Consider the following 24157-nt stretch of genomic DNA (forward strand, 5'->3'; position numbering starts at 1 on the left):
TGCCTTCCCATGCTTGCCTGGTGAATCAGCCATCCATAGCATCTGCCTCCATCTAAGTTTGGGCTGCCTGCATGCTTGGCTGGGCAAACAGCAGCTTGAAAGGCAGGATGCAAGGGGAGGCCAGGGAGCCTGACTCTGGCTGGCTGGGCTGAACGACTGCATTTTGTCAGATTCAATTGCTGCTTTGGTGGAACTTTAAAAAAAAAAAAAAAAAACAACTCTGCAAAGACGAGGAAGAACAGCAGTGGATGTGAGATGAAAGGAACTTGTAGATGCTGGATAATTCTAGACAGAGATGTGTATCCGAAACCCAACGTGGAGTCGCAGCGGAGGTGCAGTGTTGTTGTTGCAAATACCGTCCTAAAAGAGAGAGCATCCGAGGGTGGAATGGAAATGTGAATACATCAATGAAATACTTCAGTAAATAAACTGCTCCAATGCCGACCGAAACAACTGTTTTGCTTCCAATAAAGCGACGAAGGACTCTTAACACGGATCTATAGCAGCTTGAAATGATTGTCTTTTTTATTTAAATGGCCCCAAAGAAACCCATTAAGCAACAAATGTGTGCACATGCAGAGGGAATACCTGACTGGAGAAAATAAAGCAATAAAACTAAATGAATCCCTGTTTGCAAATGCAGGGCATCCCTCTCAATGCTTTTTATCACGTTACCACACACACACACACTCATACAGCCAAAGAAGACTTGATTACACTGCTGTTGGGCTTTCTATTCATAGTGAAACAACAGCCTCCCACATCACCTCTGATTTACCTGGTTGTGCACTTTATGACCAGGAAGGTAGTAGTAACAGATAGGAAGATGACACGCTGTAACTCCTATTTGTGCAAGACTGATATTATGTGTGGGGATCATGTGTTATTTATGAATTATGACACAAACACCGCCGCACACATCACAAGAGATAACGACATGGTTGAAATCAGCGCTGCTCTTATTCAGACTACTGTATCTCCATTTATCTCCATATTCCTCCCTCTGTGCCTCTCTCTATCTGTGTTGTTTCTCGAACACATATGAAGATAATGAGCACTCCCGCATGATCAGGCTGTCATGCAAGACGAGACGTATGCTGCAACATGCCATGGCCGCACCGGCTTTCATCATTCAGCTGTGAGCAAGCATCCTCCTGCACTGTAAGCACACAGAGATCATTATTTTTGCAAACCAAGCTAAAATCTATACCAGTAACAATGTGTTTGTTACACACACACACAACACACACACACTATGTCAAATGTCTCTGGCATCGACTGTCCATGGAGAGGTGGAAGTACTCAGACAAAGAGAGTGATTAATTATTCAAAGAGGCTCAGTGCAATCCATTACATCACATGCATTATGAAGCAGTCTGATCTACAGCTCCTCTTCAGAATCTATCACTCTTAACGATGGCACTGAAACAGCAGGTGTAAGAAGCCATCGACAAGCTAGCTAGCCACTAGCATAGCCACACAGCAGAAAGGTTATGGTATTAATAATTTGTGATTTAAAGGTCCAGTGTGTAATATGTGGTTTACCCATGAATGTATTTGTATAAGTGTATAATCACTATAAAATAAGATTTGTTTGGTTTTCGTTGCCTTATAATTATTCTTTTCTACCTACAGGAAGGGTCTTGCTTTAGAGAGTGTCGCCATCTTGCACCGCCATGTTTATACGGCGCCCAAACAGAAAATCCAGCCAGCCAGAGAGCACGTTTCGCAGCAGAGAGAATGAGTTGTTGAATGAGAATGAGAAGTTTTGAAACCATTAAACCATTTCCGCACAAGTTTTTTTGTCCTCAGAGGCCACCGTCACCTTGCCGATGGGAGGGGTAAGCACGAGCAAGCGAGCGCTGCAATCTCGAATCTGAACGCTAGATGTCACGGTTTCCCCTCCATTTTACACACAGAAAAACATTGTTTTCAGTGTGCTGCCAATTTGCATAATAACACAGCATTATGGTTGCTAGGCTGACTGCTGACGGAAGTGGAAAAAGATTTGTTCTCTGCACCCATATATATCAAACGTTTTCCAGAGAATAGTCTAAAAATAGGTAAAAGCAGATAATTAATCTTTTTATACTAACAATGGGTGAAAAAAACAGGTCAAATACGCAGACTATCGTCACCTGCTGCCAAGTGTTTCAGCATCTTTTAGCTAATAGTTTGGTGTGGTAGCCTACACAACTTTGCTGTTTTGGCTCAGCTTCAGAGTTTTCCCATTTGAGAATATGGGATGTGGTTATCGTCTTTAAAATAGCAGAGTGAGAGTTTTATCATCTTCTCCAGGAGCTCAGCCCACATGTTCCAGGACCTTGAGACAGGCTATTTTTCATCCATATGAAAATGGCCAGGGCTATTTTCTCCTGCCAGTGCTCAACTCTCAAACATCCCCATCACATTTCAAATGACATCTCTTTCTTGACCTTGTAGACAGACAGATTTGGAACCCCGTCTTTATACCATGTCTGTACTACAATATATTACAAATTAATTGACCAAATTGGACCCATTTGTCCACTTTTCAATAGACACATCATATTCTATAACAAAAATAACATTGAGAGTGGTAATAACTGAGACAAGGTGGTGCATTTGTGGCTGTGCGCATCACAAAGAGGGATACATGGAGTAAAAATCATCTTCTTGTTACTATCACTTTAATTTATATATCATATATTTTCTTAGAAAAGCTAATCACTAAATGTAATTATTCGTTTTGCAGGTAAATGTTGGTTTGCTTTGGAAACAAGTCCCCATACTTTAAGAGACATGTTTTAGTGTTGTCTCATGTACATAAATTTAAAAGCCCTAGTTCCATTAAGTGGTCGTAAGAGGTCGTAACATTGTCATTAAAGGAGAATCAGATCACCACCCATTCATCAAAAAACATACAGATTTAGTGCTTTTCCATTTGCTGCCCCGTGGACATGGGACTGGGTGCGTGTACGTTACAGTTCAGTTTTCCAGAACAAATCAATCCTCTGTCTAATCCGCACGTTGGGCGCACTCACCTCCATGGTGGTCAGGTTGCATCGATGGGTTCCAGCAAACCAGCCGTCAGTGGAGCACTGGTCGATATCTACATCCTGCAGATTAATGTCCACTCGCACCACACCCCTGCAAGACAGGAGGACATCATGAGGACAGCTGCTCAAGAAGTAAGAAAGTCGGTACAAAGTGTATTAAAGGGTATTTCAATTTTGCAGGTTGCACTCTCAAATGTAAAGTTTCGCTGGAGTCGCTGGAGGGACGAAAGTAACGGCCTGTTACTTTCGTCCCTCTACACATTAACAATGAGCAATTCTGTGCAAAAAAAAAAAAAAAAAATCGGTCACCGTGCTACGGGAGGGATTAAAACATATATATAGGCCTAAGTGGAGAAGTGCAGGAGGAGGGCATGACCAGTTGCTCATGGTGGTCCAGTAATAGTGGACCAGGACAACAGGCTGTCAGCAGGAGGGCAACAGAGATCTGTTCTGGCCAAGTCCCAAGGAGTAGTGTAGTAAAAAAAAAAGTTTATAAAATTTTATTTAACACCAATTCACACTGTAATTTAGAGAAAATAGCAGGAATTTAGAGAAAATCAGCACGCTAATAAGCGATCTACAAACGTAAAAAAAAAAAATCCAAATGAGCGTCATTGATCGTTCGTTCTAAAAATTAAATTTAATATATTTTTAAATAATATAAAGGTCACAGTATGTTTGTAATCACATATTAACAAGAGCATTGTCAGACGTTTTAAATAAAAACAAGAAAAATAAGAACAAGTCCAGTTTATATTGTCGTGTTACTTTTGACCCACCCCCCTGTTACTTTCGTCCCTGCCGTGAGGGACGAAAGTAACAAAGCGCAGCTTCTCTTCAAAGTCAAATTACACCGAGGTCGTTTCACATTTTTACAAAATAACACCTGGTATTGGTAGAGAACACATATGAGATGGTGATTACACCAAAAAAATGTCTCTTTCTGTAATACTATCTTTTTAAATGACATTTATTTGAAAAATGTTACTTTCGACCCTGCTCTCCCCTACATGTGTTGATGTGTAAAAAACAAACAAACAAAAAAAACCTTGTGATATGTCAGACAAGTGCAATATTTTTCAAATTACCTGCATAAAAACACCATATCAACAATAAAATTCCCCTTTCTACAACTCGTAGTAGTTGTAGTAATATAAACAAGAAAGAGCGTTTAAATGAGGTCACTTACAATGTACGGCTCAGTGTCTAGTTTCATTCAAGTATTGACAAAAATAGAAATCCACGTTTCTATTTATGCCTGAGTGTAATGGATGTAGAGAGTATCCTCTGACCACAGGTTTGTGTCAGGAGTGGGAGAGTTGACGTGGTAGATGTGAGGCAGAGATGCTGCTGAGGTGAAAGGGCAATTCAGTTTGATCTTTAATAGTGTCGCTGCTGTGGCTGAAAAACACAGGGTTAAAGTTATAGCCCACTGTTAACTAACTGACTCCATGGAAACAGGCTCCCACAGTTTCGGCTGAGGCTCAGGAGGTACTAGCGGGTCGTGTACTAATTGGAAGGTTTGGTGGTTCCATTCCAGGCCAGTTCGCATTTCAAATTCACTGGGCGAGATACTGAACATAAGCTATGTAAGTGCAACATCCCCCAAACCCACAAGAAGGAGGGAGGGGTGTCACTGCACAAAGAAAGTAGCTAAATATACAGCTATTATGCAATTTATGGATGGATAAGCATCTGTAAAAACTGTTGAACAGATGGGCTTTTTGGGAAAGAGAAAATAAATACTTCCACAACTCAATCTCTTCCCACTCAGCTGACAGTCAGAGACAGAAACCAAACTGCAGATAGATTACTTAACACAACAAAACAATAAGAAAAGGAGGCAGAGGAAGGCTGGAGTCTTTAAACTGAGCCGGGCAGGAACTTCAAACAGGGCTGCGGAGGATTTACACTTACTTAGCTGCCTAAAGGTCTATGAAGAGAAAGGTCAGGATCTGTGATTCTGAAGGTCAGTCGCTCTGATTCAGAGTCTTTTCACTGGTGCGGCACATGTCTTTTCTCCGTGACAACCAGCAGCTGAATACAGTATGTTGCATTAGTCAATGTGTGCACAAGAAAAGTAAACAAATGCACCAAATTGTTCTCTTGTGTTTAGTTAACGTAAGACAATGCATTTCAGACGTGCGCAGCTCAACAAGAACCCTTGAGTTGTCTCTCAGCGACCTCCTCAGCCCACATTCAGGCTTTCCCTCCTGGAAGACTTTAAAAATGGAGCACAGCCTGAGGCAACGTGTTGTTAGAAAATCTATACCGGCTTTTAAACTTAGTGAAAGACACGCTGTACGACTCTCCAGAGTTACAGCTCTGGAGGGTGAGTGTCATGACACCCAGATAATGTGCAGCGATGAAAAGAGACATTCCTCTGATCCAGCCAGATTTGCAAATTTCTCGCAATGATCTCATCATCTCACGCACACACAACGTTTCAGCGGCTCATGCATGCAAACTTGTGCAAACAAAGAAAACTATGTTCTTGTTTAGTTTTTAACACAGAAAATACCCACAGACAGTTCAGGGGGTCAACATTGTCTCCAAGGCGAAAGGGAATCTAGTACATCACAGGCACGCGCAAGAGTTACAGTCCCTATGGTAAATTATTCAGCTTGTTTCACTAAAGCTGTAAAATAAATGTGGTGATGGAGAAAGTACAACATTTCCTTCTAAAAAGTACAAGTCTAAAGCAGCGTAAAATGGAAATTTACTTTGTAATTGTGCTTTAACATAATCACCTTATTACTTTCAACCACCACTAATACTGTATAATTACTAAGCCAGTGCCCATGTATTTTAACCCTTTGATGCACAACATATGCACACCCCCTCTAATGCGCAACATGGGTCTAAAATGACCCGCATTCATTTTCCATGTGAATTCATACTGGGTGAGTGTTTCTTTGTGGTATCTTTTAAAATCAATATATCTTATGATTGTATCCTCCAAGTATCATTTGAATATCTTGTTTTTAATTAGTACAGGGTGTTATTTCCATTTTTACTTTCTTATTTTATGAACAAATAGACAAAAAGTCTCAGAGAGTGGACCGGTTAGCTAGCTAGCAGTTGACATTTCTACATTCTACTGTATTAGTTAACTACAGTAGAACATGTCACCAGCTAGCTAGCTAGGTAGCTGTTGACATGTTCTAGCTGGTGTCTAAAATAGAATATTATTCTATTGTTGTCACCAGCTAGAACATGTCATCATGTTAACAGTTAGCTTACTTGCTAATATTAAGGTATTTCCCTTTATGACAAGTAATGTAGCTACTTATTCAAGGTAACTAAAACCTTATCAATTATGCACAGTTATCTTTAATGAGTCATCAAATGTTTCTTTAGGTAAATTGGAATAATTGTAAAACAAGTAAATATGATTATATGTGCTTAAAAAAGAATATTTACTTTAGAAAATGATAAATACTGTGCAGTGATTTCAATGATATAACATTGAAATAGCCTACTCAGATAGAATAAACTATGGCTAGCTGTTGACCACAGTAGAATATGTCAACAGAGCTATTAATGGGGAAAAAGGACAAGTAATGACTAGTCATTATTGTAATCAAGGAAACAATGGTCTGTTGTTGGTATAGATAGTGAGGGAATGCTAAAATTAAAGTATTCTTGCTATACTTGTTTTTTCAACTGGTCCACTCACTGAGACATTTTTGTTCATTTTTGTTCACAAGTAAGAAATGAAAAATGGAAATAATGACCCCACTAATAAAAAACAAGATATTAAATAATACTTGGAACATTCAATCATAAAATAGATAGATTTCAAAAGTTACAGCAAAGAAACTATCACTCAGCATGAAATCACATTGGAAATGAATGTGGGTCATTTTAGACCCATGTTGCGCATTAGAGGGGTAGTGATACAAAATGTGTTTTTATTAAAAAAGTGAAAAAGTAAAAAATAAAATAAGGATGTATTATGATCAAAAACAAGTTAATTGAGGAATACCTAGAATTCTATACGATGAAATAAATTTTTCGCAAAGATATAGCACAAAAAAACTCACTCGGGTCTATTTAGACCCATGTTGTGCATCAAAGGGTTAATATTGTTCAGTGACCTCTTCTGGGGGGGCTCAAGTCTTGCTCAGGGTGTCAGACTCTCCCCATCTCACCCCTATAGTTCCAGCGCTAAACACAAGTGAACATTAATCTGCTGTAATTTGTTTAATTGGGCAAAACCTGCAGCCGGTTCACTGGAAATAAATCAGTGGGTTGACTTTGTAATGACCTTTAACATCTGTGATGTCAGTTTGTACATCAGAGTTGTATTTTGTTTAAGGATTAACACAGAGCAAAGAGTGAAGCAGAGTATGGTTGTGAATAGATTCCAATTTTTCAGGATTTGTTTTCCAATTAAAGAGCACTGGCAGCCTGGTCTATAGCCCTTCAAGCCTGAGGTATTGTAAAGATATACTGTATGTCAGTCTTGTTTCAAGGTTGATTTCCCCTTTAAGCTCCACAAGTTCCTACCAGCAATCATTGGCTCATAAGGCTTCAATTAGGGTGCACTGATTTGTATTATTAATGCATTTTACCCCAGCGCAGCTTTGTTAAAGAGCTCCTAGTGTTCTCACCCAGAAACTAATGGGATGCATTGTCAAACGTACAGCCCCATTCACAACCGCATTGTGATTGTCCTGCAGTTTTGAGGATTTTATACACAGACAAATTACTCTATCCATTACTAATAATACTCATTCTGTATCTGAACTTATCATTGAGTGTAGACAAACATAATTACATCACCAGACATGCCAGGGGAGGTAACTTTTCATTACCAAAAGCAAAGACAAATGCTATCAAAAGAAGAGTCATACGCAGGAATGAAACTCACTCACTTCTTGCTGCAGCTAATGGGGATCCTAATAAACCAAACCAAACCTAGTAGATTTATTTTAAGATCACATTATTTATCTACAACAAGCAGCCAAATTGGGAAAACGGTATCTTCCAACAGCCTTTATAAATCTTAATGTTAGATGACAAGAACTTCTTTCAAGACCAAATCCTCCACTTGGTGATAAGAGTTAACGTCCTTGTCAGGGTTGGGGGATAATATGACCCAGATAACCAGGATACAAGGTTCGGTGACACAAAAGGATTTATTCTACTCACTTGTAGCACGTGGAAACACAGGAACACAGGGAGCAAGAAAACAGGTGATAAAAGCAGACGATCCGACAAAGACAAAGGGAGACACTGAGGCTAAATACACAAAGGAAGACACAGGTGGTGCAATCAAGACAGGTGAAACACATTAGGTAATCAAACAGGCGGGAAACTTAACAGGAAGACAATGGACTTCAAAATAAAACAGGAACATAACAGGAAATGGAACACACAGACCATGACACATAGGAAAACAGAACTTCAAAATAAAACAGGAACTAAACTTAACAGGGGAACACACAGAGGACGTGACAGTCCTGATACGTGATACGTGTTTCCGGTAAAAACACAAGGCTAGCTGTCTACAGTAGGCAGCCAATCGCGTTGAATATACAGTACATTAAGCAGCACCTGTGGCTGTGGGATTGTCTGCTGCTATGAAGGAATTCTCTCCCTCACCTTCACCTTCACACACACACACATCTGCAGACCTCGGCGATGAGACGGGCGGAGATAAAAGCCAACAAGGAAGAAAACGATTTTTTTTAAAAAGCATTTTGGACTGACACCTCGAAATTTAAGAAACAATTTTGATTGGATGCAAAATTAGGAACGCCCTCTAATGCAGGATGAGTCATCAAATATCTGAAATCATTTTACATGAAGAGAAAATACATTGATTTTAACATAGAAAATACTAAATCTAAGTGGTTATATGAGCTATATTAAATTTACCCAGAACAATCCATGTACGAGTTGGAGCTATGACACGGAGGCATGTAGCTAAACACCTTGTCCCATCTACTGCTGGATGTTGTGAGCAGAGAGTGTGGTTTCCATAGTTACGCCTTAGTCAACCCATCTCTCGTGGTGACTAAACAACACACAAAGCAGAAAGTGGCAGCGGATGTTGTCAGTGTTGCTTAAAAGGTTTGGAAAAGAAGAAGAGGAAGGAGAGGCAGAGTTCATTCTTATTGTAATTAGAGGAGGAGATGACAGAAAACAAAAACTGGGAATGTGACTGACTGAAATGATAAAAGCCGAGGGTTAGCAGGGATAGTAGAGAACGGACTACTGATCTTTAATAGGCCTTTTAGTGGCAGACAGTTTGACAAAATGTCAATGCACAGGTGTAATTAATAACATTAATCACAGGGCCGTGAGCAGGTACACTATCATTCAGCTTGCTAATTGTCACAGCTCACAGGGACAAAATAGAACGAGAACATGGCAGGTGTTATTAGTTACACCTGTGTGTTCCCTGTGATGACAAGTCAAATGTCTGCTGCAGAAAATGTCTAGTCACAGTCTTATTTATGTATTTATTTATTACTTATATTTTTTAAATAAAGCTTGCCTTTGATTGGCTGTCAGGTGTCTGTCAAAACAAGTTAAGTTAAGAGTTAAAGCTGCTCTAAATTAATGTCAAAGGTGCATTAAAAACAGCAAAAGTGGTGTGTCATATTTATGGGTTTGAATGGAAGAAATAGATGTTTGACAATTTTGACATCCTTGAACATTTGATTTTGTGCTTTAGTGGTGCACATTGTGGGACATTTACCTTGCTTTGCCCAGCTGGTGATTTAACCTTATAATAACTTACGTAGTAGGCTATGATACAAACTTTGAGATGCAGATCACATTTGTAATCAAGGGAATACATTTGTTGTTTTGTGTGTGTGTTTTAAGGCTTATAGAAGATTCATTTATGTTGATGTACAGCAAAGCAAATGCAACAACTTTAAAGGGATAGTTCAACATTTTTTGGCAAATTGGCCCATTGACACTTTAGTCATAGCAGTAGGTTCATTACCTTTATTTGTCGGTGCAAGCTATTTTTAGAACGGCGGAGCAGAGCCGCGAGCTGCTCAGAGCTACGCTACAGAGGCTAATGGGATTTCTTGGTTTCCTTCATAAAACTCATCAAATACACAATCCAACAACTCCAAAACACTCTTGTGGACAACTTGTGACCTGCACATTCACCACGCTGTGAGATAATAACGGAACGTTATGAGACAGAGTCGTTTTCGAGGTAAATACAGAGACTGCTTGCTGGAAAACTGTCCGTGAAGGCAATGCAATTCAGCGGTTTTTCATGTATTTACCTCTAAAACAACTCTAATACCATTCCGTTATTATCTCATAGCGTGGTGAATGTGCAGGTCACAACTTGTCTACGAGAGTGTTTTGGAGTTGTTGGATTGTGTATTTGATGAGTTTCATGAAGGAAACCAAGAAATCCCATTAGCCTCCATAGCGTAACTCGGCCGTTCTAACAATAGCTTGCACCGACAAATAAAGGTAACAAACCTACTGCTATGACTATAGGGATTATGGCAATGGGCCAATTTGCCAAAATGTTGAACTAACCCATTAACACTAACAAATTATGATTTAAAAACTATTTTGAATTCTTGTAAATATACAAAATAAAATCCAAGATAAAGATTTAAATAGTTATAATTTTTGTAAACAGGACATAAAATACTCTCATTGACATTAATTGGTGGCCAATATTTATCCAGCCCTCACTTTCTTAGACATGTGCATAAACACTCACATCTACAAATAGTGTAGGCTACCGTGTTCTCTAGGTCAGCGGTCCCCAACCTTTTTATCTCCGCGGACCGGTCACCTGTGGAAAATTTTACCGCGGACCGGGGGGGCGTACGTCCTCCTGTTTACATTACATGTAGGCCTACTGTATAAACAGGACTACATGTTCACATAGCTTAGTTTTCTCTTACGTTTACGTTCTTTGTTACAACTCACCATAATATAGTATCACAATGTCAGTCATCCGGGGGTGACGTCTGTCATCTCGTTTTGCTGCTGAAGCTGCAGAAAACTCCGTTTCACAAACATAATATGTTTGCAATGGAAGCAGGTTTTCCGTGCTTTTGTGGTGATCTCAGGATATTCTGCTTAAATCCAGAGCGCAGGGAGAGAAGTTTTCTGTGAGGTGATGAAGCGGCAGAGAGCCGGGTCCCACACACACATTGCGGAGCTTGGAGCATGTGAATCACCTGTTGCAATGAACCCGTAATTTAAACAGGACTCGTGCTTTTTCTTTTAGAACAGCTTTCTTCTTGTTGGAAAGCGTCGCGGGTCTTCTGTCGTCTCATTATTGAGTTTTTCCCGGCCCGGCGACGTGTGTTTTTCACTCTTTTACGTTTGTGCCTGCCTGTCAATTGCGCAGCGCTGGAACGATGCACAAACGGAAGTGGCAACATTTTCAAAATAAAACGACCGGAAGTGTGAAATAGACGAAACAAACGATTTTTATTTTTTTTATTTTTCATTTCATCTTTCTGCGGCCCGGTACCAAATGATCCACGGACCGGTACCGGTCCGCGGCCCGGTGGTTGGGGACCACTGCTCTAGGTGTACAGGAACTGGTTTACTGTACCCGGTTCCCAGCGGACACCAGGCAAGTGCACCGCTCTCTTTGCCTGTGCTTTTGTTATTAATAACTGCTGCTCCAGTCCTGCCTTGGGGCAAACTGACCTCGCTGTTTTCCACTGCACTGCTGGTTGTTTGGCTGAGAAATTACCTCTGTTTCAATTCTGTTATGTAATAAGGATAGGAAAGAGTCCATTGCAACACACGCAACAAATCAATGTAATCATTTCGTTATGAGGGAGATTTCATGAAAATGTATGTTTCAATGGCAGCTCAAGCATTAACATTTGCTTGAGTTTATATAATAAGAAAAAATAGCAATCTTTTCCTCTTTTCGCCACAATTGCCTCCTGTTTTTTTCAGCTTCCAACTCTCCAGGCAATCTTTAGCATCCCAGCCAAAGTGGACATATGGTGTATAAAATAGCTTGTAAAAAAAAAATGAGAGGAAGAAAAATGAGCAAGTGTGCTGGGTCTCAAACAGAGATGACAACTGAATATGCAGCGCAAAGACCAGATCGTAATTTGAGAGTGGCAACGAGGAGCATGGGCAAAGGCCTCATGGTGGCCATCAAGGCCGTTGGGCATAAAGACAAGATTATCACAGGGAGCAGGAGATAGTGGTGCCCCAGGAAACAGAGTGCTCTCTCCTTTCATCCCCTATTCTTTGTGGGTCTAAAGGCCAGGCCAGGAAAAAGAGGAGCATCCCACCAGCAGGGGCTCAGGTCTTTCTGACAGGCCCGTCAGCCTGTGCTAATGTTAGCTGCAGCATTATCAAGTTGAGTAGGTAGCCTATAGATGTGTCTGGCTAATTGCTTTTAGCCAACAAAAAGATATTCATCAAAACATAGTCACGATGAAGGCCTTCGTGTGCCCTCTTTGTTACAAGTCAGTCTTTAATGTATTCAAGAATGAACGCTGAATGTCAGGTCTATACGCTGTGAGCTACATGTCTCTATTCAGGGCCAGAAAATGGACTCTGAGATTGATTAGCGCATTTAGCCTCGGCACAGCACAGGGAGCTGTGCTGAAGTCTGAATTTCAACTAAGTGCAGCACTAAAGAGACATGTAAAAAATTGTGAGGGCATATTTTTGTCATAGTTAATTTAATAGTAGGCTAAATCCATCGTTATGGCACAGTGGTGTGATAAAACACTGGATAGATTAAGATTAATACCAGTTCAAGAAGAGACTACTCAACTATTCAACTAAGAGATATTAAAAGACTACAGTGTAATAACATGACATTGATATGAGCAATGTAGCTAATCATTTTGTAGTGCTTTCCATATGCATGTCCATTTATGTTAATGTTTTTCATTACAATACCTTAATTACCTGTGTAATTCGGTTATATTTTGCTTTCTTCTTACCAAGAATTTAGATTTTCCCTTACATTCAAGAATTAACTGGGTTTGGTCAGTCATCAATCAGAGACAGTAGCCTATGGCACTGAAGCTGGTCTGTGGATATTTAGTAGCCTCGTTGCATTCTCAAGTAACCTGCCAAACACTGATAGCCTATACAGAAATGACTCAAACTGTGACTTTATAATACAACTTCAAAATACATAATCCCATGGTCTCTCTCATCATCATCTGCAATGTATTTATTTATTTATATTTGTCATTAGTATTTTTTAGAGCTATCTGTAGTTAGTTGCGATTGCTTTGTTAAATATGAATCCTACATCATTCAAATAACAAGCAGAAATAAATTAAGACTTTTCTCCAATGCAAACCGACACAATGGTCACAGCCTGCTTTGGATAATTGTGAACTGCAGATTTGGGAATGAGATAAACCCTCTAATTTGTAATGTTACATCTTGATATTTTTTTGTCCTATCTTTTTTATAGTAGTCAAACCTAAAGATGCTGTACAATATAGACAGTATATAAAGCATAAAATAAATTCTAAAATGTTCAGTGTGTATGAGTGCATCAGGCTATATGATGTATTTTATAACATGTTGTATATTACATGGCACATATTTGCCTAAGAATATAGAGGATCCAGCATCAAGTCAAAAGGAATAAGCTCTGACATCTCCAGTTACGCTGAGTGTGTGCACATAAACCAAGAATAATGTAAAGGAGCGGTGAACATGGAAGACTGGCAGAGACTTAAACATTATCCTCCAGCTTATCCTTGTAGCCAGAAGCCCTGCACGCCCAGATGAACTTGCATGCACATATCTCCTACCCCAGTGTCTCGACAGGAACACATTGCTGTCCTTTTAGAAGGGCACAGTTCGCGAATTATGTCATAGAGCAATCACAATGCAAGAACCGTGCAGCCCTTCCAAGGAAAATGTCCCTTATGTGATGGAAATGCATTAAGCTGACAGGACGAGCAGAAGCTAATGTGAGTCTAGCCGCTGGGCAGGATGCTGCTTGTCTACCAGCGTTTCAGTGCAACCTGGGTCATTTTATTGAGTTCTGTCGCTGGTCATCAAAGAAGACACAACGCCTGTAGCGAGGCAGCTGTCACAGAAAGTGAATAAAGACTTCTTTTTTTTCTTTCTTTCTATTAGCGAGTTGGCACTTTCTGTCACAGATCTGGACTCTTGACACTCTTGTCATTAAAAGCACTATTCATTGATTTGAGCTGCTGACAAAGAAAACCTGACAGTTTTGTGGCGAATGTTAGCTGATTGATTTTTTTTTTTTTTTTTTTTTTTGACTGGAGCTGGTGACAAGTAAGTTGCATAAATAGTTCTTGTTCAATTCTGAAAGCAAACTAATACAATGCTTTCATCTTTTCCAGCTTATAATGTCCTGAACATCAGAAGTAATAATTCATCTAACAATTACAGTAATACAACAGATATTCAGCTGTCAAACCTTTCTTGAAAGAGAGTTTACGCCTACTTTTAAAGTTTTTTCAGAATTAATTTTTGTCCTTAGTTTGAAAATCATCCAACATATGAATATAAAACTGGAATGATCCCTTAAATTTAACCATCATCAAACATCTGTTAGCTCTGCCTGGTTTCTATTGAAAAGAGACGAAAACAACTCACCCACTCTCCTCCAGTTATACACTATGCAGCAACTTTCCGCGTCCAGCATAGAGTCCAGGCACTGACAAAACACGTCTGAGTCTGTCTGGCAGCACAAACATTCAGTTTCAGCGGCCATTGGCAGGCAGTGACCACACATGACCACTTTCCCAGCATTAAGACTCCACCAGCATCTCTCCCTCTTTCACTTTCCCCCTCCATTTCCTTCAGCTCTTGAAGTAGAGTCCCGCAGCTCAAAGATGAAAATGTGTGATTATTACTCCAATGAATGCAGTCAAAGTTCCTATGTATCTTGCCTGTCAGTTTATAAAAGTTATTACCGAGTGTTCACAGGGAAATGAACGGAATTGGGCATTTCTAACTTTAGATATTTGCGGAAAAAAATCACGTAAACAAGCGCGAGATAGACGCGACATCACACGCGAGATCAGGATGACGTTTGTTGCCGGAAGAGACTGTCTGTAACATAGTGAAGCAGACATCACAGAAGGGACAACAGGGCTGAATTTATGGATTTTGAGAACAACGACAGGTTTCATTTTGATGGCACCTCTATCAGTTTGAGACCGAGTTTACTGAAGACGAGCTGAAGGAAATGAAGGAGAAAAGTGAGAGTGGGAGAGCTGCCAGTGGAGTCCGGTGCTGGGGGAAATCAAGTGGTCAAGTGTGCTCACTGCCTGCCAATGGCCGCTGACTCGGACGTGTTTTGTCAGTGCCTGGACGCTATGCTGGACGCGGAAAGTTGCTGCATAACGTATAACTGGAGGAGAGTGGGTGAGTTGTTTTTGTCTCTTTTCAATAGAAACCAGGCAAAGCTAACAGATGTTTGATGCCTCGTATTATGTGCTGGGACCTGGCTTTTTGATCGCGGTTTGCACGTGGAGAAAATAGACTTGCTAAAGTTGCTACAACTAGAGAAGCTAGTGATCAGCAGACTTCATCTCTCGAGGGGGGTCTAACTCGGTGTCACGGTGCGTTGGACCATAGGTTAAATTTACACCGGAATATCCCTTTAGTGGTAATTTTTAATAAAGATATGAATGAACAAAGGACAAAGTGATATCTTTATGGTACAGTATTAAGTTATAACACATTCAGGATATTCAATATCAAGGCTGCACTGTGTGCCAAATACGATACACTATGAAATACAATACAAATTACTTTAGTTGTCCCCAAATGCCCTCTGTCAAATGTTATTGAATAGCCTATCTGTTACAGTTTGAGATGACACAACAGATGATTTTGTCTACATGCAAAACATTTAAACCTGGAAAAAAGCTACAGTGCTGAGCCATCCTCTGCATAAGCACAGCTCTGTTTCTCTAGCACCAGATTACTAAAGGATAAACCTACAGTAATGATTATGCAGATTTATAATCCTTTGAGAGGCGAGTGCATTACATGAGTATAATACCGCCAGAATCACTGAGATTATTCATTGGCTCTATTATTAGGAATATGATATCACTTTAAAACTACCAGGAAGCCTGGGTAGTTTTCTGTAACGTTGACATTTACTGGCTGAGGGCTTCGTATTGACAGGTCACCTTACTGAGCAGTGGAGTCCCAGTGACGTCAGCAGTGAGCGAAGAAGCACCTCGGGGATCTTTAACCCTTACTTGCAGGTTGCAGTCAGTGAAAACCCATCCACTGCTCCTGCTCTAAAGTCAACACACTGGCTCTTTCAGCTCCGGATCTCCACAAATCTTCCTTTTAAACGCCTTATTTTCTCCTTCTGCTCTGTTTTTCATCTCAGTTTAGCATCATATATTATCGCACTTAGCCCTGGGAATTGTGGGGTTTCCTTCCTATTTATTTCTGGATGGTGTCCATCTAAGCAGATGCTGCTGGCTCCTCCTGGAGCTCCAGGCCTCCCGCTCCATTAGACGGCTGGGCGTCCCACAGCAGTCAGGCTGTCCCGACTCTAGCTGCTTGTACAGCAAAACGGGAAGCAAAGCCAAGCATAAATGAAGAGAAGTCTGCCATCTAATTAGAACCCGTTTGGCCTTTGGAGAAATATACTCAAAAATGCATGTATTCCTTTACAGTTTTAGTGTCCTTCTTTAGATAGTTTCAATTAGTTTGCTTTGTTATTCTGCCACTGCTAGAGTTTCAGCCTCAAAGCAATTAAGGTCTTTGTTGTGAAAGGTGTTTGTTCACCTAACACACACACACACACACACACACACACACACACACACACACACACACCTCCTCACATTCTTTCTCCTTTTCTTCATGTGTTTGCTCAAACTGGCTTTTGCATTTGCGAGTGCGTCTGTGTGTGTAGGCACAGGGTTTGTGTCTGAAGTTAGAGTGATCTGCCAATTAGGACGGTATAGTATCATCCTGAAGAATGTCTCAGCCTCCACAACAATGGCATGCACACACAGTCAGATACACACTGCACACTTGAAAACAGCCAGTCCTCTGTGTGTGGTCTAAGCTGCCTCCCCTGTGCCTCAAGTGCAGCTGAAGAGACAGACGGGAGGAGAAGAGATGAAGTGCGCGAGGTGCGATTTCTTACACCTTCACAGAAACAACAGGTCGATCTATCGCAAACACATGTCCACACACACTCCTGCTCTAACAAGTCACATTAGTTGTTTAACGCCTGCGTGTTCAACAAACAATAAAAGGGGGAAAAAAGAGAGAAATAGACTGGTTTTGTGTTCATTTCCATATGCACGATGCAGAAAACCTCAAAACAAGTCACCTTGCCACACACAGCGCCGCCTGTCACACCAAACAGGAAGTGGCCGAAGCGTTAAAAGGATGGAATCAAAATGGCCCATGCAGGGTTGTTGTTCTACATCTTTCATTATTAATTCATCGCCGTATTGATTGTGTATTCATCTGGAAGGGAAACGGAGGAGAGCTGATGTCTGAGGCAGCTATATTAGCCTAATGTTTCCCCTCCTCTCCAGTTTCTTATCTGGCAGGCTGCTGGGACACAGGGAGGACGCAGGATCAGCTGCCTGCTACTTTGATATGAGCGTCTGAAACGTGGCCGTTAAGGAAAGAAAAACAGTACAGGGATGGCGCAAAAAGGAGGAGGTCCAACAGATGTTTTATGTGACCTTATATGCTTTTGAGATAAGACAATGCTATTGCATAGATCACCTTAATAACAATTTAGAATTTGTAAAAGAAAATAGGTAAGTGTGGGTCAATATGAAAAAAGACTGGGTGGAACTTCAATCTTTAAAAGATAGTTTAACATATTGGGACTCTGTTTTGCCATGAGTTTGTCAATTTAAATCAATACCACTCTCATAATTGTGTTTGCTAAATAAGGAGTCACAGCCAGCTTCATGCATAGCCTACTGTAGCTGTGTCCACAAAGTCAGTCAATGTCAAAATCTACTTCTCACCATCTTTAAAGCTTGTTTGTTTAATCTGTATGAAAACCAAACCATATCAGGGACACATTTGGTGGTAGGGGATGTTATGACTGTTTCTTGGCTCAAAAGGGGTTAAGGTTGGGTTAGGCTACTGCCACTACTGGTCAGCTTAGTTTAAGATCTGAAAACAAAGGGAAACAGCTACTCTGGCCCCTTAGAAAGGTAAGAATAGCTCTTAATGGTAACAAAATCTGCCAACTAGCAACTCAAGCTCATGAACTGACCTTATATTTCTACAAAAACTGAATAACTACTTCTTATCCATTTCCATTATTTGTGCTTAGTTATGCCACATATTTGCTGGAAGTGACTTCCTTATGTGATAGTAACCTTTTGATCTAACTCTCAGCATGACAGCAAATAAGTGTATTCCTAAAATATTGGACTGTTCTGTTACAACTGATCCTCAATGAGTTATTTGCTCCATATTCCTTTAGTAATCTCCCGGATCTACAAGCAATCCATAAGGCACTGCATAATTTACAGTAAGGTGATGGTAAAGTGCAATTATGTCAAGTGTCCTTATTTGATTTGGGGAGCGGGAAACTGTCCTCTGGTGTAAGGACAGTGATTCCTGAATTCTGCTCCTTTAAGCACTGTGATGTTTCTTTTAGTGCCACTGAATAGGCCACTCTCCAGGGACGTGAAACAATACAAAACGCCCATGCATGTCACACGTTCGATCTTTTGGAGGAGGGTAAAAAAAAAAAAACGGACAGCGAAAACTGCTCCTTTGGTGTGAATGCTTCTCCAGCTTTCCATTAGAAAACTCTGCAGCTGCTCAACTACAAATTTGGCTTCACAAATAAACTCTAAACTGGAGTTGTGGTGTATAACAGATGAGTGCATGGGCTAATTTGCTATCAGATTGCTACACTGGGAGACTGAGAGTGTGTGAAGCGGCTCTGAGAGGCTTTAGTCTGTGATAACACCAGGTAGCTGATAGCCTGTTATAGTATAATCACTGCAGGTTTTGACTCATTTGCAATCCCTGCCTGCCTGTGAGCGACTTGAGTGTATCAATTAAAGATTCATCGGAGGCAGTACACACACACAACTAGCGATCTGGATTAAATATTCATTGGGAAGATGTTGGTCAGGATCCTATGGAGCATTAACTCTTGACTACTCCGGTGCATATCAGGGCTGCTGGCATAAACATGGCACATTACACCAGCAGGCTGCAGCAGGGGTGGCTTTAGGACATGTAAGGTTGTGTAAAACACCCAGACATCACACACACACACACACACATTTCAGCATTTCTTCATCTGCTGATGCTGGCTGCTTCTGCTTTATCCTTAAAATTGGCTTTCTCTCATCTCAGGGAGGTTCTGACTCATCGCAGATTTTGCAGCTTGCCATGGAAGGAAAGAAAAAAAAAAGGAAAAAGAAAGGACACACGACATTTCATGAGTAGTAAAGCACGCAGCAGAGCGAGTTTTAAAAAATGAATTAGGGCCTGTAGCCAGAGGTTTCCACCACTGCTACATCAAGTAACATCCAGGGTTATTTTTAGCATCCCCGCCGCCTTGTCAGACTGGAGGAGAGAAGAAACCCCCCTCCCCACCCCTCCTTTAACTGGAGGATGCCAGTGGGAGGCTGCGGTATGTTTGGGGAGTAGAGAGAGGCAGGTATGATCACCTTACCAAGGGTTTATGTGTGAGGGTTGAGAAGTGGTGGTGGGTAAAACCACCTGAACTCAGCTTTGGACTGTAACATGCATTTCTCACATAAATCTAAACACAAGTAATAGCATGACAGGTGTGTGTGTGTCAGGAATGTGTTATCATGACAAGAGGGCAAAATTATGTTTTGTTGCAGCTGTCTTGGACTTTGGTTCGTGTTCTCTCATGTTATCCATTCAATATCACTAAAACAACTGCTCAGATCTCAACCATGTGTGTGCCTACCTGAATTCAGGGGCCAGGTTTTGCTTCAGGCCATAGAAAGCAGCCGATAAGGTCAAAAGCCACCGGGGAACAAAATTCCCATTTTCACACTCCAGGTACGGCGCGGACCATTTGACATGTGTCTTGTCAGGGATAAAACTCTCTCCTCTTTTTAAAGAATTGTCAACTGATGTGAAGTCTTGGCTCAGCACCCTCTTATGGAAGCCGGGCTTCTTCTTGTCTTTAACTTCGTGGTACCACTCCGTGTCTGCTGTGCGGTTGTGCAGATAGTGGTGGGCCGTGCCGGAGAGGTCTTGGAGGACTATCTCCCCACCGGCCCTGGTGGCTTGGAGAAGCACCGAGGGCCCCGCCACGGACGGATCCGCGTTAAAAGTCACAACCGCCCGGTGGATCTTGGCGTCTCCCTCCAGTATGCTCCTGACTAAGGCATGGTACCACTCAATGTCTCGCCGGAGACTCTGCTCCCTGGACCTGTTGGCTTGCAGGATCATGTTGAGGAAGTTTGTGGCGTGCAGCACCGTATCCAGCACGCTGCCCATGGACTGATGCGGGGTGGCGTGTGACCTTCCCCGCAGAGAGGTGAGCTCGTACCTCCGCGAGCAGTTGGCGTGCTTTAAGGTGGTGGAGTCCCCCGTGTGTAGAAAAGCGGTGACCACCCTGGGGAGATGCTCCTCTATTTTCTGCGCCAGCTCCGCCGTCTCCCCGGGAGGATAAGGAGGAGGAGGCGCACGGAGATGCGCCAGCTGCCGACGGTGCGTCTGAGCGCCGTAAATCGCCTCCCGTGCTCTGAGATCTTCCCCATGCGCGGACCATTCCGCGTATTTATGGTTTGATCCGATCACAAATCCCACTTGCAGCAGCAACGACAGCCGGAAAACAGCCATCATCTCCCCACCAAAGAAAAGCGTCCACACAGATGTTTGCGGGGGGATTGCTGCTCGGAATTACTGTGTCGTCGGGCGGGCGTGATGTAGAGAAAAAAAAAAAAGAAAAAAGAAAAAAAAAAAGAAATCTACCAAATTGCTCCGCTAAACCATCGCTTCACCACTTGTAGGATATTCTTGCGAGCTCCACGCCTCTGTTGTGGGAAATCAAACAGCAAAGAAGGGAGGAAAAACGTAAGGAACCCCCCTGTTGTCCTCGTCAAATCCCTTCTTCTTCTTTCCAGATGCCTCACAGCTTGTTGATGTTGAGTCTCCGTTTGCAGCTGTTTCTCCCACCTCTCTCTCTCCCTCTCCCTCTCTCTGTCTCTCTCACTGTAGATAAGACTGTCTTGGCTTTGCTGTGCGGCGGACGTTCTCCTGCGTGTAGGCTACATAGACTGAATCAAACCGAGGAGGAAGGAAGGGAGGGGTAAGGGAGCAGGTTATTATTATATTTATATATCTTCTTTTTTTTCCTTTTTTTTTCAGGAGGCAGCTTCTCACTTGGATCACAAACGCACGCCGCCCTCTTCCGACCACAACAAGCATTAAGTAAGCCTAAAAGCCACGACGAGACACATCAGGAGCCGTGCGCCCTTAAAGCCCGTCTTCTCCATCGTTTCATAGGGCTCCAGAAGCGCCATTGATCCCTCATATGGCCGCTTCTTCTGTCAATCACGCGGAGCCTCGTTCGGGCGGAGCGGTGACGGAGCTGTCCGGTGCTGAAGCTGATGAAGCGGTGAAGGAGCTGAAACTGATGGAGTCAACCTCGGCTGATTTATCAGAATTAAGCGCTTAATTTAGGTCAATTGATCGAAGTCTCACTTTGGTATTCAACGGTAGTTTTCCTCTATTGATTAGGCTACTGGGAAAACAAACCTTGATCAAACATGAAGGGAAAAAAAGATAGTTTGGATTTCTCTTAAAGCAGAAGTAAGCGGAATATTTGTGTCAATATAAGTCTTAAATAGTTATATCTTCCGACAGCAATCACTTATATAAAGTGTTTGGTCTGAAACACGGGTCTGTCAGTCACTCTGCTCTGCTGTAAGCCGAGGAGAAAACTTTCCTTGTATCCTACAACCTTTATCCAATGAGGAGAGAGAATGACATAAAGGGGCGGTCCTCTCTGTGTGTGCAGCCAAGGGATGCATGTGAATGTGGTGACGTAGGGACGAGGGCGGGGACTGCTAACTCCATCGGCTGACAAGAAGTTAGCCAAAATGACCGGATCGCTTACTTCTGCTTTAAAGTCTGTAGGACCAATAATAATTTTCTTAAGTAAAGCAAAGCCTGCTCTTATACTTTTCTCAAACACCCTGCTCAACATACTTTACTTGGTCTGGAGCTGTTTTACATGAGGAAATAAATCAAAGGGTGAAAATCAAAGAAATTGGGTAGGGTTGCCTCTTCGCTGCTTATATAACAGAAAGAAATAAGGGGTTAAGGCGTAGGTTATACACTACACAGTAAAGGCTTTATCAGCACCCCCAGTCCTTTTGTTTTCTGTTTGCGGTTGTTTTTCATGTGTTAGATCTGTAGACTGAAGATCTGGCTTCAAAGCTTAAGTATCTCTCTGATTCATCAGCAGTGTGTGGGTGTCAGTTTGATTACAATTGATTGACAGTGACCAAACAACATACTAACAATAATCAGGTTCTGAATCAGCTCTTGCTAAATGGTGGTTAGTGCACAAAGATATATGATGTCACAGTTTTCTCCAACTAAGCTCAGTGGAAAAAGAAACAAAACATAATTTATGTGGGGAAGGGAAGGGGAAATAATCTTTCAGTGCCTGTTTAATACAGTAATGTGGTTCAACCTTGGGGGAACATTCTTCCCTCTTTGAATATTGCAGCATCCCTTGGCATAAAGCAGGATCTATCAACGAAATGGATTTCTGAGAGCGATGAGGAACAAACGTCTTGAATTCAACCCCGATCCAACACCTTTTTAGATGAAGTGGGATGTCAGGCCTTATCCACCATCAACATTGGCCGACCTCACTAACACTCTTGTGGCAGAATGGGGGCAAATTCCTGCAGTGTCCAAAATGTAGTTGAAAGACACCGGTGGAGTGGATTCATGTTTGGGTGACAGACGCTTTGTCTGGATGTTCAGACACTTTTAGCCATTTGGTGTTTGTACAAGGTTAAGTTCATGTTCTGTTTTGTCAAATACTGCGGTAACAAAATCCTACAAACTACAACATCTTTAATTATGAGTGATAATTAAGGATGTGTGATGTGCTATAGAAGAGCAGTTTTACGTAAAACAACCACTTCTGCAAACCAACCTGGCATAATGGAAACCTAATCTATTTCTCTTCTTTGTCGCACACCTCTCTCGTTCTTGTTAGTTCAAACTCTTGGGTTGTTCTCTTTCTTTCTCCATCCCTCCCTCTCTCTCTCTCCTGGGTGTAGGGGCATGTCACGTCACGCTTTGTGGGCTTGAGGCATCTCGTCCTGGAAGGAGGGTGAGGGAAGACAGGCGTGACGAAGGGTGACAGAGCTGGGAGTTGGCCTGCGTGCTGCACAGGCCGCCGGCGGATGCTAAGAAGTTGGAACTTGAAGACCTCCTGGATTTCTTGACCCAACCTACGCACAGTACAAACAGCTGCAACAGATGCTGCTGTCTCGCCTATTATATTAACACCTTGATATCTGCTAGCAAACAGCCTGAGTCAGGAAACCCAACACTTGCTCTACTTTGCACCACTGTGAAGAAAATAATTGGGAAAACTCTGAAATTGACACTTTCCCTTCTGTCGGTGTCTGATGGCATTCAAAAGTAATATTAGTGATATTATATTAGTACTTATGGTGGTTAAAACCTGGGCTGCATTTACACGATGTAGCCTACAGTGTTTGTGAAACAAAAAGTGTCTGCTTTTTGGTCTGCATGTACATCACTAGATATCAGAAACATTAAAGTCATGTATGTGCATGATTATTTAGAATCTGAGGTTTTGAACAATTTGTGAATTTAAATGGCTCATTCCATTGCTATTTTGCCAAATGTAGCCTATCTATACCTGTTGTCGGTGAGCATGTGTAAAGTTGTAGATGAAAGAATCCATTTATTTCCTGTTTTGTCCATATTAGTGCAAGAAAACTGATGATCATTTCAGCCAGAATGACTCAAGAGAACAAAAATGAAACCCCTGTGAAATCCTAAAAAATCAGTAAGATAGGATGATGATGATGATGATGATGATGATGATGATGATGATGATGATGATGATGATGATGATGATGATGATGATGATGATGATGATGGCGGTGGTGGTGGTGATG

At 41.6% G+C, this 24157-nt stretch overlaps 1 protein-coding gene across 2 annotated transcripts in view; it reads right to left on the reverse strand.

The window, feature by feature from the left end:
* gpr158a (G protein-coupled receptor 158a) overlaps positions 1-21251 on the reverse strand; it is an 84166-nt gene extending 62915 nt beyond the window's left edge. For both annotated transcript variants that reach the window (XM_085763898.1, XM_085763896.1), the window contains exons 1-2: positions 19939-21251; positions 3024-3129 (exon numbers count right to left, since the gene is read on the reverse strand). In XM_085763898.1, the coding sequence (XP_085620024.1) occupies positions 3024-3129; positions 19939-20825 (993 nt within the window). In that variant the 5' untranslated portion in view covers positions 20826-21251. The remainder of the gene's footprint in view (positions 1-3023; positions 3130-19938) is intronic.
* Positions 21252-24157: the final 2906 nt, after the last annotated feature.

This window comes from Trachurus japonicus, chromosome 20 (assembly GCF_045865225.1).
Source record: "Trachurus japonicus isolate A0001 chromosome 20, Traja_1.0".
Classification (NCBI taxonomy): domain Eukaryota; kingdom Metazoa; phylum Chordata; class Actinopteri; order Carangiformes; family Carangidae; genus Trachurus; species Trachurus japonicus.